Below are 17,495 nucleotides of genomic sequence, written 5' to 3'. Positions count from 1 at the left end.
GACACTCGTGCGTACGTTTATTCGGCGGATTTCCATGTTTGCATGGCAGTACGTTACACACGGTGAATTTATTTGCATACTCTTCAGATTATCATCGTCATTTTATTTCAACTGATATAAGGCTACTGTCTCTAGGCACTATGGTGAGAACCAGAATATGTTTTGCAAGATGTAAAAATAAAATTTCGTCCGGTATTAATGTTCTCGACAAAGCAAAGATGAGTTTGGTAAGCAGTATCCGTATCTACTAATTATAAGTCTGACTTCTTACATATTTGAATTTATTGATTCAGCGAATTGTTTGCATTTAAATAACAACTATGCTTTTAAATATTTCAATGATTGATGTAAATATTTATATCTTTATACAGAAATGAACATAAGTATTGATTCATTAACATTATGTAAATGTAAAAAGTGAATTCGTATTTGCTCGTTAAGCTTTATGTATGTGACAGTTGATGATTCTTAAGGAACAGATGTTTATTGCGGCACTGCTAAGAGAAGATACGAAATAAACGAGGTGAATCGACACTTTTCAATGATAATTGTCAATTTACCTCGTTGTTGTTCTCGTGGCCTAAATCGTGTCTCGTATGGAAGGCAATGGGGAAATAGTTTTCTGTCGCGTACGAAGCAACTCGCGTTGAACGAACCGTACATAGACGATCGCCGCAACCAATCAGGGAACCCGTGTGCCAAGTAACGTTGAATAGTGTTAGTGTATATCCGTCTGGTAGAATATGGCTGACCAACTGGCGCTACTGTACATTCGCGGGAAGTTTTAAATGTTCGAACCTAATAAAATTCAAAGAATAATTTCGTACATATTATCTTTATGTTATATCAATCACGTCTTCTTTATAAACGTTTAAAGGGACTCAAAGAAAAATGTCTCTTTGCTCATCTTGAGAATATTTTTTCATCTGTAATATTTTACCGTTACTATCCAATTATTTCTTTGTCCTTAAGATATATTCTTTATATTGTATATTACGGATAACTACTTTATCGAAAATGAATAAAGATGAAAAACATAAAAAAGTGTGAGAGATGTATTCGGAGCGGAGCAGATTCTCATGAGAGGACTGCAAAGCTTGTTGTTGAAAATGAAAATCCCACGCAACATCCAGGAAGTGGTGAGGGTGGCACCGGATGCATCTCAATGAGGGGAGAACGAGCGAATGAGTCGCGTAAAACAATCCTTTTTGCGTTTCGCAAAGACTACCGTCTCTCTTTCATCTGCGGTTAGGTGGGGTACCCGTTTAGCAAGGTATTCCGTTGCACAGGTGTTTTCTCATGGTTTGTCGTAAACGAAGGATGGAAAATAAATATGCACCGTTTCCTCTTATAACGTCTTCTACGTCCATCTCTCAAACGATGAGCTTAGGTCTATTCTAGATTACTTCTCAAGGAAGCCTTGTGTTATACATCCTGAATAGACGACCGGAAGACGCGTGGCTGCGTCTGTATCACTGTGTTTACTACCAAAAGACTCACCTGTTCCATCAGTAAAAGTATTTCGCTATCAAATCCAAGTTTATCGTTGGTATATGTATGTTATCTCGTCGCGTGCACGCCGCCATAGAGTGAAAATGTAGCCGTGATAAATCATCTGATTCGAGATCAAGGTGGTGGATTGAAACTGAGGATGAGGACGAGAATGAACGAAATTTTTTTTTAATAGAATGACTGTTCATTTTGTCCAATAGAAAGTTCTTTGTAAGGATCACTCATTGATACTTCATTAGCGATTGCCGTTAGTACATACACATATAGTTGTTCAGCATAGAAGTATTGAATGGTTGAGGGGGCGAACAATGAAGATGGTGCACGTTATACGCAAATATCTTTTGTCGTACTCGCGATTGTACCCACTTCCGTGGGAATTCGCGGAACGGAAGTGCAATTTCTGGCAATGGGTACACCGCCATCATCGTGGCCAGCTTCCATAGCGCGAGTAAAGTGAAAAAAAAGAACGATTCTTAAGAAACGATGCCAGGTGCACACGCTGCCTTCTCACGAGAACTTGAGATTAAGTTTAAGGAATCGTGATACTCGTGGAATCAAGTGTAACTAGCGCCGGCATTAGTAATCGTTACATTTTAACGACGTCATTCTATAGCAGAGGGATACTTCATTCGTCGGTATCATTTCTTCGGTAGATACATACAGCAGATGTGTCATCTTATTCTCGTGCCTAAGATTCAGGTCACACATAAGTCATGCACCATGTGCTTCCAACCATCCGTCTGTATGAATCTCGTGTCGCAGTTGCTTTGTTTTATTAAAACGTAGGAGAAATGAAAAGCATTTGGAAATCACACACAGGATTATAAAGTTATAGTTAAATATAATATATTATTTCATCTATCTATAAAAAGTACAAGGTCATCTGTATAATTTATTCACATTATAATATCATTCGTTTACTAATCACATATATAACAATATTAAATAATCATGTAAAATGGAATAAAATCAAGATAAATAATACAATAACAAATATCACGACAAATGATCTCGAACATTCGATTGTCGAATTGTCATTACGAGTGAGAATTTTTAATAATTTAAATAAAAAGATTAACTTTGGTTTACTAGCTCCTCGGACACTAAAGCGTGTCTATTCTGACTAGAAGTCGAATCAGTGTTTTTTGCGATCAATAACTTCGCAATTTCTATCCGAACTTTACTTATTCCAATTTAGTCAACTTCATAGTACAAAACTTGTTTTCTGGTTCCATTGACAAAAAGGAACTTTTTGCATCAGCAAAAAAGTCAGTATGAGCAAAGTATTTTGTAATTACGTACGTTCACGTACTATCAGTCATTTTTTCGTCATCTTTGCCTTCCACGTGGTCCTGCATCGTAATGTCATCGTCTTGCACGTCTTCTTCTTGCATCGTTTGTAAATTTTCTATTCGATTTTTTGTCTCCAACGGATTACAGATTTCGTTTCCGTGCTGGTCAAGTTTCACCCATACATAACGACCAGGTAGAGGTTCTTCTTTCTCGAAGTCGAAATTCCACCTTTCCTTAGCCTGTTTTCAAAAAGAAAATACAATCCAAAGAAAATTCAATCAATGAATCACTCCCGATCAAGATGAATTATGTCTGATTTATTACGCACGTTTTCTCGATTTTTTCGTGTCTCTTCAAAAAAACAGTTGTCCTCGACACCAGAATTTCGTACCGATTCCGTTTCGTTATCATCGTCTTCGTCTTGAAAAAGTCTTCTTCGCACGCTACGGAGTCTTCTTCCCTCTTGTATATCGATGTTTGGATATTGCATCATGAGTCGAGCCCTTCACACATTCAGATTAAGTTTACGTTAAAAAGAAAGAATCGGAGAAAGAGAAACGATTCGTTCGAGTCAAGCTACTTGCAATAAATTAAAGAAAGCTATGACAAATATATGATAGAAGACTAAAATGTTATGCAGAGAAACGAAAGTGACATGCTATGCATAAACAGGGATAAGGGAATTCTCAAGAGTATATGACAACTTTAGTTACTAATGCTACGCACGATTTAGCATAGATAATAGTTCTTTGTAGTGTGTAAACAATGTGATTGTATCGTGACTTGCCGCGTTGCAGAGTATGCAAGCCTGCGCACGTGTGTTGGCAAACGAGAAAGAAAGAACAGAAGAGAAATCTATAGCACTCTCGGTCAATGTGCCGTTGAACGGATGTATTGGAATGCATATCACTTCCTGTACGAACGTAAGATTGCATACGGGATAATAGATGTTATTCAACTTATAAACGAGATAAACTTTTACGTATGACATCAAATCTTTGATGAATTACAGTTTCTCAGGCGAATATTGCTAATGTAATTTCTTTTCTAAAAACGACTGTTTCTTCGAGTCTTCTCTACAAAAACCATACAAATAGTTACTATCAACGTTAATCTTCTACATTGCTATCACGCGAAACCAGGCATTACTATCTTAACGTTTTGTTTCTATGCTCGATCATAAACTGGTTTTATATCGGAACTTTCGCTAATATCTAATGAACCTCTTGCTTCCCAATCAACTTGAAATACTTACGAGACAGACAACCACTAATGTTAGACATCTAGTTGAATTTGGTATCCCAGAATGAAAGTTGAATACGAGCAGAGGATGCAACATTGTATCAAGGCAATTGGTTTTCTTTTTTTGTAAAGTTATACACACAAAAAGAGAAACAAACGTGTGTAACAAATTACGGTCAATTCAATTTGACTTTACTACGTTAGTTAATTCTTTTAAGATTAATTGTTCGTATACGTCGTTAATCACAAACTGCAAAAGTTGTCAAGCTACAAAAAAACGTTCATTTTATTCCTATTCATTATCGGACTGGCCATTGTAAATAATGAATACTTGCAAGTGTAAAGCATGCAAATCAATATTTTTTCACGATTGTTCAACGTTAATCAATAACGCGCAAAACTTACTATGGAATAAATCTAAGAATAAACATGTAGCATAAATCATTCAATGGATGACGCAACGAAAACACCCTCGGTAAATCAAAGAATCCGTGCCGACAAGCATGCACCTGTTCGACCTTTAAATTTGTTGCTTTTGGTAACGATATTTTATATTACAAATCAGTTTATTCATAAGGAGGATCTCTATAAATAAATATCGCTAATTATATTACTTGCATTGTTAAAATTTTATCAATAAAAACTGATGTCGTGCATGATCTGTTCACCGGCTGTAAAACCGGCTGATAAGGAAAAGGTTAAAGTTCACATTGAAAATATCAATTCATGCAGAATGTTTCCAAGGTCTTGTGCACTAATCAAAGTATTAGTATTCATTCTTGCCGTGATTTTCATTTACTCACTGTCCGTGAAAGAAAATTGTCGTAGATTCAACGCGCGAATTTCTTTTATCACAGATCACAAATCACAGGTCACAGACACGTTAACACGTAATACAGTTCAGTCTGGTCTCATCCTGTAATCGAAACGACGCGTGTTTTCCTTCCTCGAAAATCCGTCTCTACGGTGAACTGTCAGCTAGCGAAAAGTTCTTAGGTTGAATAGCAACGCGATCGATAATTCCATCGTTTTCGTCGGGGGTGTGGACTGGTACTAAAGTACGAGGGGGTATTTTAGTGCGCGCGCACATTGCAACGAGAAATACTGTCAGTGCGCATTCGCACGGATATCGATATGTGACACTCAATATACATACATCTATGTGCAATAATATCTCTCTATCGTTGTACTGGATCGCTCAATGGTAACCGTTCGATTGTTATATATGTATATCAATCTTTTTTTTTTCCTTTCATTGAAAATACGTTTACATTTGATTGCACATATGGCCAAGTTAGAATATGCGATTTTTAGTGATATTAGCAAATAACGGGATTATTTTACACGACCTTGAAAACTAACCTGGATCGTTCGCTCGTTACTTCTCGATTTCCGGAGATATTCTGGTTTGTATCCGAATTCGAATCCGTATTGCATTTTGACTTCATATCCATCGACTTTGAGGGACACTACTGACATTAAACTGACTACGCTGAGAGCTCGATAAGTGCACAAAGAGGAATGATTAGAATTGCACGCGAGGAACAGAGACGATGCAGCTGGTGCAAAGCTTAAACTGCGACTGACGGAAAGTCGGAATAGTTACTTGTATCCCAGGTGCAGCTGAGTAGCCTAGATTCTTCTTGCAGACTATTACTTATGTAGTGCAACAGACGCCTGCGCTAATACCCATTAACTGAATGATTGTCCGCATGGTGCGCAATAATACTAAATGGTGCAATTGATGAAAAAGATGATACATAATAATCTATAATATACGAAGTGACTCACGCAACTACGAACTAAGCCATGGTCCTGGAACTTTTTCTAAAACAAAATTTCGAATGATGCATGGTCTGATGAAGATTTTCTTTTGACGATTTTAAGGTCGCCATTATCTTTGTAAGTGGAACTTTCAACTTTTTTTTAATACATTAATCGATGTATCTTTTTATGCTCTATAAAAAGGTATTATGACGCTCAGGCCGAGAGATGGTTACTTTGCAAGATATTTTAATTTTAATTTTATACGATTTATCGTAACAAGACAAGGAAAACGTAAACGCAAAAGTACAATGCGTTGTTTTTTTTTTTTTTCTATCTTCTATTTCAGAGCTACAGTTTGCTCAGTTATACAAAATATTCTGTACATAAATATGTAATATATATACACAAAAGTAATACGACATAACCATTTATTCGCGGATCGATGTCATCCATTAGGAAGAAACTCTAGCACCTTTCTGATGACGAAAATTATCGATTTTCCAACGAATAATATCTATCTTCGAGGAATCGTTGAACATGACAACGTAAAAGGGGGTGATCGTTCGACGAATAGTTTTTCTCGATGGATCGTATGCCCGATCGGAAGTTATATCGATGTCACCGGGATAGAGTATCGAATTGTTATTCTCAAGCGGTAAACTGATCGTTCAAAAGCAATCGATCAATATTTGCGAGCTGGAATAAAATCGAACGAACCACGAGGGCGAGTTGTTTGGAACAAGGAAAGAGGTTTGCTGTTCGCGTTGCCAAGGAGAAAAACTGAAACGTTTCCGTGAGAGTATAGTTGGTAGAATGGCGGGAAGTAGAACGGTAGGAAATTCTCACATATAGATACTCGTATTCTCCGGAGAATTCTTCGAAGGTTGTAAAAAAGCGGCAGCTGAGAGAGCAACCTCCTAGCAGCTCGATCGTCGAACATCTTCTTTTCTCGTTTTCCTTTGCCTTTTGCACTTCCTTCGGTGATTCGACCTCTCTTAACGGCTCCAGAGCAACCGTCGCTTACCATACCGTTCCGGGCCGGTGTTCCGCGTCGTAACTTCCGAGGAAATTGCTTCAACTAGATCGCGCATAAATTTTGCCTCTTGCCTTTTTTCTGTTCTTTCTCGTGACTCTGTAGCAACCAGCCAGATACGTGAAAAAAAAAAAACATTTTAATACGTTTCGTCAAAATCTTCGCGAAGCGCGTATATCAACTTTTTCCACCGTTCTGGTATATAAAATCGATCTTATAAATATCTCCCACGTATGTTGACCATTCGCGAGAAGACTGACTGACAAGACCTTACAGGTGATCAGTTCCTATAAAGAGTGTTTAGTAAAAAGACTTTTCACGTATCTCTTGTATCTATATCACGTATCATGATTCTCGTTTAAACCGTGTTCTCGCGGTTTGTCGACTCGTTTCTTCCCTAGCAACCCACGCAGCTGTCGATCATCGACGACGAGCACGCCTTTCGAAACGCTTCGACCAGCAGGAGCGCTTTTAAACGGTGCCATCAATATTTTGCGTACCCAGCGACAGCTGATATTTCAAATTTTTCGCTCGACCCCACCTCTCGAATTTCAACGAACCCTATCGACGAGGAAAAAAGATGTATCGATGTTAAAAGATAGCCAGATGCACACTCGTGCTCTTCTTTCATATTGTTCTAATCGTTGTTAGTTTAACTTTAACTTGTATTTGATACACTTCTGCAACGAGTAATCATAATAAAAATAAAATCGTTAATAAGAATAAAATCACCGTTGAATAAGACATAAGATTAATGGCTCGTGTCGCTATAATCGAAAGCCATAAAAGAGAACCATTAAGATAAAAGCAAATGTAACACGTTCTTCGCGGAATTTGCTTAATTTCATCTAAACGAATACGAAATAGCAAAGAACGAATCGAGTGTGTTGCTATCTATGTTTGCTAGCTATGTTGTTAATTATTCCGCTTGAATTATACTGACAAATGATTTCTTACTGGATGGCTCAAAGAAATCTTTCATCGAGGAAACGTTCTGTGGTCGCTCCGATGTTCGATACGGTGCAGTTCATTTGCATTCTTAACGTTCGTGGATCGCATCAGTCGTACAGATAATTATCCAGTCAAGGTGATCGCTAAAGTATAGTTGGTTGGATTGGGAGTAGAAAAATTCTTGATCTAGCGGTACGGGAAATTGATTATTGGAAAGCGTCCAGGTTAAAGTTTGCAGTGTTCACAATCAGCTTGAACGTTTCACGCGTGTGACCAGCATGAACATGTCCAGTTGATGAGTGTGTCTGATTAATATTAACGCTAGAGAAGCGAACCGTTACAGACCAAAAAAGAAGCACAACTGTAAACGCATTTTTTTACGGAACATCCAAACTCCCGTTCGAATTAATTCCAAGTGAATAGTGTATTTTGACGTAAACGATCTCTCACCTCTCGTAATTGGAATTTCGCCAAACAATTGCAAAGTGAAAGTTAACGAACGATATCGAAACAACTCTTTAAGTTTGATCGTGTCCTTGCCTTGGTTTGTTATCAACATCATGAAAATCGTATAGTTTTTCTTGATACCATCCGCTCGTATCGAACGTTCGATCGTCGAAACGATCGAAAGCTGTCGACATCGGATGAAAAATCGTGTTTTATAGTCGCACAAACGACTGTCATTGTCATAACGGTGTTGGTCATCGGACGAGACACGTCGCACTTTCTTTTCCGTTCTTTTCAATCGCACGAAATTGTTGCAGACCTTTTTCATCCTTGAAATCACTTGATCAAACATCGCACTGGAAGTCGTTCAACTTTAATTCCCTTATCGATAATTGTACGAGCACGGTAAATTTGTTTTACATAATTCGCGAACACGAGATAGGTTCGACGATAAAAAAGAATTTAACATTGGTAACCTGTAATTTCTCCGTAAACACGCGCAAGTCTTGTTCTGGCTAAAATATCACTTGTTTCTCGTTTGCTCACGAATCACGCAGTTTTTACAGTCTTCCGGCAACGCGGCATTTTAATCGAAACGATCGTTGAGATCGCATACGGTTCACGGTAAATCGCGCCCTCCTCAAACGGTCGCATACAACAAATACCAAGCCGTTCTTATGAATGGAATGCATATTCATTCATTCCTTCGCAATATCGATGCACGTGTTGTTTGCCACGGATTTCAGCATATGCTAAAATCTTTTTCGCCAACTGTCGCTTCCTGCATGTATCCACGGACCTTGAAATGTATTCCCGCCAAAAGGAATCACCTCGGTCACGCTCCGTTCGACGATGAAACGTGCAAAAAGAAAGCGGTGCTGCTATATAGAAAGGAAGCCGGACCTGTCTTTCCGATTCCGTCCCATTTCGACTACGGACGGTTCAGATCCCGAACTTCCTGCGAATAATACCCTAACCTTCTCGCTCGACAACCTTACGATCGATCAAAACACGTTTGCTCATTTTCTTGTCCTTTGTATGCGTTCGAGAATCGCGTTAAATGACTCTGATGCCGAAAGTGCTTCGATATCTCGAGACCTTTATGAAAAGAAGCAAAATAAATAGAACGAACCCTACCCATTAGGGACCAGACTGCACGACTTGGCGACACCCTTAAAAATTATTCCGTTCTTCCGACGTATGTGCTTTATCCTCTTTAAACGTCGCTTGGATCGTTACGGAGGGTTTCGTACAATTCGGAACGCCCTCGGGAATGTTTCCTGTCGGACGTTTTCATCCAGAGACGGACGTGTTTCCAGGGGCGGAAAGTTACGGTAGGAAAGCGAACGACGACTCACGTGTGACCAATCTGTCTCTGCGTCGCGTCGTCAAGAGACATTTATAGAAACAGGGAGACGGTGATGTCGGACAGCATGAGATACAAGAAACACACGCAAAAAGAGATAAGTCGGTGCGATTCAAGCGAATTGAAAATAGTTGAGATTAATTAGAGCGATGAGATTGAGATCACGTATCCTATGCAAAGCGGCTAATCGTGTTCGCTTTTGTTATGTCAGACGATTCGATAGCTTGAGCGTAATCGCTTTAAAATATGTACCCATTATCAGACCTGCTGATGGAATAACATTAACCACAGCACAATTAACGACTGAGTTATGCTTGTAAATGAACTGCACAAGATTATCAGTTACCTGTAATTCAAGTATACATATAATTACTTATGCTCGTTAGTGGAAGAGTTTTCATAATGGCTTGGAAACGCGCATAGGAAAGTTATACACAACGTGTTCCGTAAACAAGAATTATTAAAAGTTCATTAACCGGGCATTCCAGGCACGATATAACAACGAAAAACCATTCTACGAATCGTACATGTAAATATCATTCCTGGCAATAAGATTCACTCTATCGGTATAACTCTGATGATCTTTATCGACTCGCTATCACCTTGTTAATCGATTTAAAACTCTACTCCAAGAATCGTCTTTCGCGACACGTATTTGCGTCACATCCGTTACAAATATTTAACGATTAACACGGTGATCGATGAATCATTATTCGGAAGTTGACACAGTTTCTCTTCCTCTTTCGATTCCTATTCTACAGGAAGTTTTACAATTGCGATTGTAAATTCAAGACAATGAATGGTTCTGAAAATAGGTTAAACCACCCACTGCTGGTCGCGAATCTAGACGCCTCTTCGGCTTTTCCGTCGATTCTATGGACGAAAATAGATTCACGTAGGTCGCGGACGCAGCTGCGGATTTCTATCTAACATTTATTTCGTGTTCGCGTACCGTTCGCCCATTTGCGGCAGGTCAGTGACGTTACTCAGCCCACGTATCGCCTAACAAATGACACTCTTCCCCGACTTTCCATTGCAGAAATACAAGCATTCGAAAGTGACGCGTCGCGTGGACTCGATGAATTTTACGATCACCCTTTGCCGCGAGACAGCCTCTTACAGCTTTTTACCACTGCGCCCACAGATTTCCAAACGTGTGTTTCATTTCAGCAATAAATCGAATCAAAACATTCGACTCTATTCTACCTATCCTAGCTGGCCGTACCACTCGACTTGGTATCATCCGTTTGTTTCTCATTGTTAGAGCAAAACTTGCGTTCCTCGTTCGTCGAATCTAATTTCCTTTTACTTCTTCCGCTATCGGGTTCATAAATGGGACCGTGGAGCCAAACAAAAGATAAGAAAGTGAAAAGGCCACGTACATATACTCGCCGTCTCCTGACCTACTAGGCTTCTGAACGACCTTTATGAAATTTCGAATCTTCTATTACTATATTATCCATCGCCTTGGAATTTAACGACGTGACTCATTATCTGCGTTGTTCCGTTAAGCAATTCTATACTTCAATGTATAGATTCTCTTCGTATTATTCTACCGACAATGACACACCCCGATGGATACTGTTTTCGCCGAGATAGTTAAAGTAAAGAGAAAGGTGTCTCCTGGTTGCTGTGGGTGCATTCAACCTGTTCGGAATTTAAAACCCTCGCACAATAACCTCTCCTTTCGTACGCAGAGAAATCCAAGACTCGTCTTGTGAACTCGAGGAGCACAGGAAAGACCAAACCAACGATGTAACGTTACACTGTTAAATCCCGTATGAAACGTTAGTCACCAGTACTCTCTTCTCGTGAGTTACCGGATGCAGGAACGACCGCAATATGACAGGATCTCTGGTCGCCGGAGGGATGTGTCTTATCGCTAGGAAAAACCGTCATGCGATGTTCGAGTTCCATCTATGAACGTGAAAACTGGGTACCTATGCGTACCGCGATACTAGATTCAATCGAAACGAGTCTACGTCGATTTATCGTTAAACGTCAAATTTGCAATTTTTCTCCTTGGGATCGCGCGTTTACTCGTGGTTAATAAGGGAAAGGTGATAAAATCGAAAGTCAAAGCGAGATAGTCGTTCTAAACACAATCGTGCGCCGTCCCAGTTTTCACTAGGGCACGGGAGTTAGCAAAGCGTTACAAGCATTCGCGATATCGCGTACCGCTATGGCCTCACCTGTGTCTCGCAGCCAGCATGTTGACAAAAGATTCGAATCCTGGAGGCGTTTCGCGATAGAACCGTTCTGCGCAACGTTTCACGCAGTAACTGAAGCTTTGGCTCCTTTATGAGGTGCAGAACGCGCTTGCAGCGCTTCCACGTTTTAAAACCCCTCGTGCATCGAACTGCATTCCATACGCTTAATCCATCTACGTATGTCTATTTATAAGTGAAAGAGCGTGTGGCCCTCTGCTCTTCGATACACCACCACCATATGTACACACGGGCTATACGTGACGTATACGCAGAACCTTGTACACGTGCTACGTTGATGCGGTGTATGCGCTTTTAACTCAGAGAAAGGAAGTCTATTTCCGGAAAAAAGGCAGTACCACGAAATGTGAAGAAGCACCCGGTCTGCAGTACCATCGAGGACGAAAAAGTCGTTTGGTTTATGGATTAGACTTCGGTTAAAAATAATTCTGTTGCAGACGCGAGGTAATCGGAAGGGTTCGGTGCTTGGAGGATTATTTTTGGCTTGGTTTCTCTCGATAAAACAGAAAGGCGATCATTTCGTGGCTTTTAATTGAAATTGTCCGTGTACACCGTGATCTCTTTAGCGCGCTGGACGTAAAACGTGTATCTCGTGCTAAGAGTTTGCGAGGTACATTAGCGGGACTGGCGGAAGGACGTCTCGCCGTTTCGCGATAAATTTAAAACGCCTGGATCTCGTAGTCATCACGCCGCGCCGTTCCGCTACCACTTATCTGAGAGTGGATGCACTTTCGAGCGAGCGATCGAAAACTGTCCGAAGCCTGTCTTGCCTTTCGCATGATAATGCGGACCTCACAGTGGTCGAACTGCTGGGACATGGAATTTTAAGTGTAAGTCATTACAATGTATCGTAAGTTCGTTCTGCTCTCGGCTTCCTAGGCATTCGTATCTAATAATGCACTGTCGAATACCACAGTAACAGTACGTATATCCGGTATTCTTAAAATGCGAGAATACTCTGTATGACTTATTGTTAGCGAAATTCCGGGTGCCAAGCAGCGATTACTTGATTTGCTTAAGGAGGAATCACTTTCGTGAGCCTTGAACGATGCGCGCTCCGTGGCTTCCGCGCACGAAAGGAAGCAGGCTAGTAGGCGCTTAACGATTTTCAAGGCAGTTCCGAAGGCGGTGGAACGGAACGACCGAAACACAAACGGACACTCGTTTTTTCGCTCTTTATATTCAGACTGGAAGTGATTTCACGCTTCGAAGGACCTCCCTTCGGCCTCCAGACAGGATCTAGGCGAGGCATCCTGTCTCGGAAACCTCACCTCCTAGCAAGGCGTTAACCACAGTGATATCTATTTCTTTCTACTACTCGCCGCATTTTCTTTCCTACCATTTCTTGGAAATGCATTTTGCATTTGTCGTTAAACAGATGGATTCCTAGTAATCGCGAGGCTGTAGAGTGGTATAGACGTGCCATGAGAAAACGAGGATTTCGAAGATTCTGTGGTCGCTGCTCTGATCGAATTCGCAACAGCTATTCTCCCAGAAAGACTACCGTGAGAGATAGGACGAAGGACGATGATTCGATCGTTCGTCGGTAGACATAACCTCGCTCGGTTCAATACGGTCGGTCAGTTTTTGCGGTGAGTCTTGGTCCGTCGAACAGAGAACTCGGTACCGAGGTGCCCGTGGGACATCTGCCGTCGAACAAGACGCTACAAACGTACTTGCATCTCGTAACTATAACTTACCGGGCGAATCGATCCATCGAAACTTGGTGGGTGGGGGAAAAGTGGCCCGGTTGAAATTTCATCGGGACCAGAAGTGGTTGCCTCTCCTGGTGGATTTTTCTGCTTCCCTCTCGTTCACCCTTCTCTCTTGCACCATTGTGATTCACCACCATAAGTTCCACATTTATTCGTTAACATCATATCGTGTTTACCTGTTCGTTAAAAATTATCGAACATCTATAAAAAACTTCAGACTATACCAGATCATTCTTTAATATATAAGTTCTAAGTTTCTTCATTATCTATTTTTAATAAGATATCGTTCCTAGTTTATCAAAATCAGATTTTGTTTCTTATTTGTCTCCTTAATTAGTATTTAATTACGACGGGTGCTAGTTTGAAGAAGGTTAGCAGAATGGTGCATGAATAGCAATCGAGTTTCCAAATTAAAAGCTTTTTCGGTAGGTACTGTATATTTTGCTAAGTTTGTAAAGGTAATAAAACGACAGTATCGTGAAAGGGAAATTTGGCCAAATTCTAAATGACAGAGATAAAATTTATAAAACGACCTAATAAATAAATACCGTATATGCGGCCATCTGCATCCATTTAAAGATGCGATTTTTCGCATCGTACTTGTTTAATTCTCGAGTACCATTTGAACTCTCATGCAATCGAGGGATTTATGTGGCGTCCAACGTGCTCGTTGTGTGGAGCGTCGACAGAATTACTATCAATCGTTAAGACGTACTTTGAGTGCAGTTCGCTTGGTGCAGCATGTGGACGTCACGGTACAGACATTCAGTATCGACACATACAAGAAACAGCTTAGTTTTTTCCTCCTTTTTTCTTATAATTCCCACTTCCTTTCCAAGCATCGACACGTGCACTTTCTTGCGAGCGTTCCCGACTCGGTTTAACTTTTGTTTTGTCTCCACTGAAGCATACCTTCCCTTGTATACGTTAAATATCCTCTAGCCTTTGATTTATTTAAAAAAAAAAAGAAGAAGAAGAAGACCAATCTCGCCAGGAAGAGTAAAAAAGATAACCGACGAAAAGATTGAAAATACATAACGAACTCGTTCACATAACTATTTAAAATACTCGAATATATTTTTACCCATAAATTATGCAGTGAACTTGCAAAGTTACATATTTGCATGCCAGACTATTACGATTCAAAACCTTGACGTTTCAGAATGATTAATGGAATAACGTAAAAACCTAGAGTGAAACGAAATGGCAAATGGTCCTCACATGTTGGAGCAAACGGTCATCCCGACCAGTTTCCGCGAACACGAATGGAAAGGGTTCGATGGTTGGTCCACTCGATATGAATGTCCTTTAATTAGAGCAGTTGGTTACTCCCCTCGTAACACGCGTGTTTACAGGGTATTAGTTAATGGAGGGAGCAGCGGGCTCTGTGGAGAAAGGAAAACACGAGGCGCGTGCTACCGTTAGAAAGTGAAATGCCACTCTGCAAGTTCGTTACGCTATTGTGGTCATCATTTGGAGGATTTTGATCGGACATTACCCTTCTCACTTACTATTCTTCGATTCGTTGGAATGATCGTGATATATCACCTTTTTATTTATGTTCCTTTTTTCCTGATCGTCCAGCTGTTACATATTTGTCCTTTGTATGTATTTTGGTCAATCAAGACAAGTACGATAACAGTTTTTCAAGAAACTCGTCGTCCTCAGACGTTTAATATAATTTATTACTGCATAAATTTAAAATCAAATTTTAATTTGAACGCAATAGGCGTTCGTTTGAAATTTCGTTGAAATCGTTGGAATCTTTAATTCATTGCCCGTTAAATTTTTGTCAGATAGACACATAGGTAAAGGTTTTGAAATGTCCCGCGAGACTAGTCTTTTTCTTGACTGCGTGATTTATCACCGCATAAATTCAAAATTGCCTTCCAATTTGCATTCCATTTGTTATAAATCGTTTGAATCTTTAACTAATTTTTAATTCTCTACGCCGAAAAAACGTTAACACTTTGACAGTCGCACATTTCGGCGTAGATCTTACCGCCAATCACCGCGGCTCTTTCCAGTCAGTCTATTATTGTATAATTATGTTAGATTTTTTGAGAAATCACATTGATCATCATTATCATCATTATTGAATCTTTATCATGTTATCTTAATTTATTTTGGACATCTGTACATTATATAAATTTATTTATTTATTTCCTGATTGTCCCGTACAGTTGCAGAAATCGGGATTATGATCATTTGTTGATCATTCACTTTCGTTGGATCGTTAAACTCGCAATAGAACGCTATCAACTACAGAAATCGTTTGTCTCGCGAGTAAGTGTCGATTAAATTAAAAAGAAAAAAGAAACTGAAGTCACGTAAACATGATGGCGGCCGACAACAGATTGTAGAGTGAAATCACGTTTACGTGACAGCGGTCGTCAATTTGTTAAGAAATATTTTTAACATGCCAGAAACGAAAACGCTCGATTATGTAGCGCACAGAAGTAGACAAAAAAAAAAAAGAAAAGAGCGAGCCTACATCAAATGACAGTTAATGAACCCGGTGGCATGTAAAAAGTGATCGATTAACCTTAGTTTCGATTAAAAAAAAAAAAGAGAAGCTTGATCGATCGAGCACGAACCAATGATCCATCAAAATCGATCCGTCGTAACTTTGTCGGGGTCAGGTGTAACTTCGATATAAGCTGATTCCACGACTAATTCAGTCAATTAAGCCTGCGGTGGAGCGTGTATTGACGATAAATGCTCGGTAAGCATACATACAGTGGTGCACACCTGGATTTTCATAAGCATCGATGAGAATTCTGTAAAGTGAAAATATGATCTACGATGGCGCGGTCGTCCTCTCCCTTGCCTTCTCTTTTTTCCTATAATTTACCCCTACCATAACGCGTCTTTGTTCTTTTCCTCTCCTCTTTCTCTTCTTTTTTTCTTTTACTTTACACTCAGAACTTCTTCTCTCTTTTCTCGAGTAATTGGATATCGCAACGACCGGGTCCTTAACGATCTTGGATACAATAACCCGATGAGGTCACGTCCTGTTTTAGGTTTCCAATTATACTCGAAAGTTGCGATGCAAGATTCTAGCGCTTCGTCTCCCTTAATATCAAGCATATTTAACGCTAAGCAAAAACAATATCGCGTACGCGTGAAAATATACTAAACACTGAAAATAGGAAATTATTAGACGTTGGCAGTGTTCGTTGGATGTCGTTACGGCTCGGAAATCGTTAGATCGACCCGAGCTTTCGGCCGATATTCGATTTAACAGGATTGTAAGTACAGACCTGAGAAACCAGCCATATTAGTTACCATTATCGAAATGACCAGCTAGGATGACAGCCATTAAAAGCACGAACCAGCTGCTTCCCTTCGTAAGGTTCCCCCATGGTAGAAGACCCTATGGTGCATCACGCATTATAATTAACCATATATATGTATACCGTGTTCTGCCACCCCCCATGTTCATAGCACGTCAAAGATAAGTAAATGCTCCGACACGCACCTACACAGGGTCTACCAAAAAAAATCGTACGGTAATCGTCATTCTTCTTCTGTTTGATCGTCTTTTGTCTTATTTTTTCATGATGTACAATACGATTAATAATAATGTAGACGAGGTTATTCATATTTTACGCGTAGGAATTATAGCTTATTTTTATTAAAATTTTTAATTCTACTTGGTAACGTTTGTGATCATTATTTTGAGCCACCCTATAATTTACCCTGTATGCGTGCATCGCGGCGTGCCGTCATGGTTAGAATCCAGGTGAATGTTACAAAATGTTCGTTACAAAATAGCATTCGTATTCCTCAGCTGCCTAATTTTCGATGATTCCATTTGACTCTCGTGCGTTGAATACCCAATAATTACATACGATCAACGGACGTTTCATTTAGAATTCTAATTTAATTACGAGGAAGGGGATAAATGAATACACAGAGCGGAAATGTACGAAAGCACG

General features: G+C 39.8%; 1 protein-coding gene across 2 annotated transcripts; it reads right to left on the bottom strand.

Annotated features, from left to right (window-relative positions):
- Positions 1–2,351: 2,351 nt before the first annotated feature.
- On the bottom strand, positions 2,352–11,931 carry LOC138180527 (uncharacterized). Of its 2 annotated transcripts, none has more exons than XM_069114459.1 (3): positions 11,804–11,931; positions 3,134–3,308; positions 2,352–3,044 (listed from the first exon to the last, which is right to left on the bottom strand). In XM_069114459.1, exons 1-3 carry the CDS (start codon positions 11,821–11,823, stop codon positions 2,817–2,819), a joined length of 423 nt encoding a protein of 140 aa, XP_068970560.1. In that variant the 5' UTR covers positions 11,824–11,931; the 3' UTR covers positions 2,352–2,816. The 2 variants fall into 2 exon arrangements, with proteins under 2 accessions (XP_068970560.1, XP_068970559.1); XM_069114458.1 differs by lacking the exon at positions 11,804–11,931 and adding an exon at positions 5,410–5,647.
- Positions 11,932–17,495: the final 5,564 nt, after the last annotated feature.

This window comes from Bombus flavifrons, chromosome 6, assembly GCF_040668555.2.
Source record: "Bombus flavifrons isolate JBK064 chromosome 6, iyBomFlav1_principal, whole genome shotgun sequence".
Classification (NCBI taxonomy): Eukaryota; Metazoa; Arthropoda; class Insecta; order Hymenoptera; family Apidae; genus Bombus; species Bombus flavifrons.
Note: the sequence above shows the minus strand (reverse complement) of the source record. Positions and strands in the feature narration are given on the sequence as shown.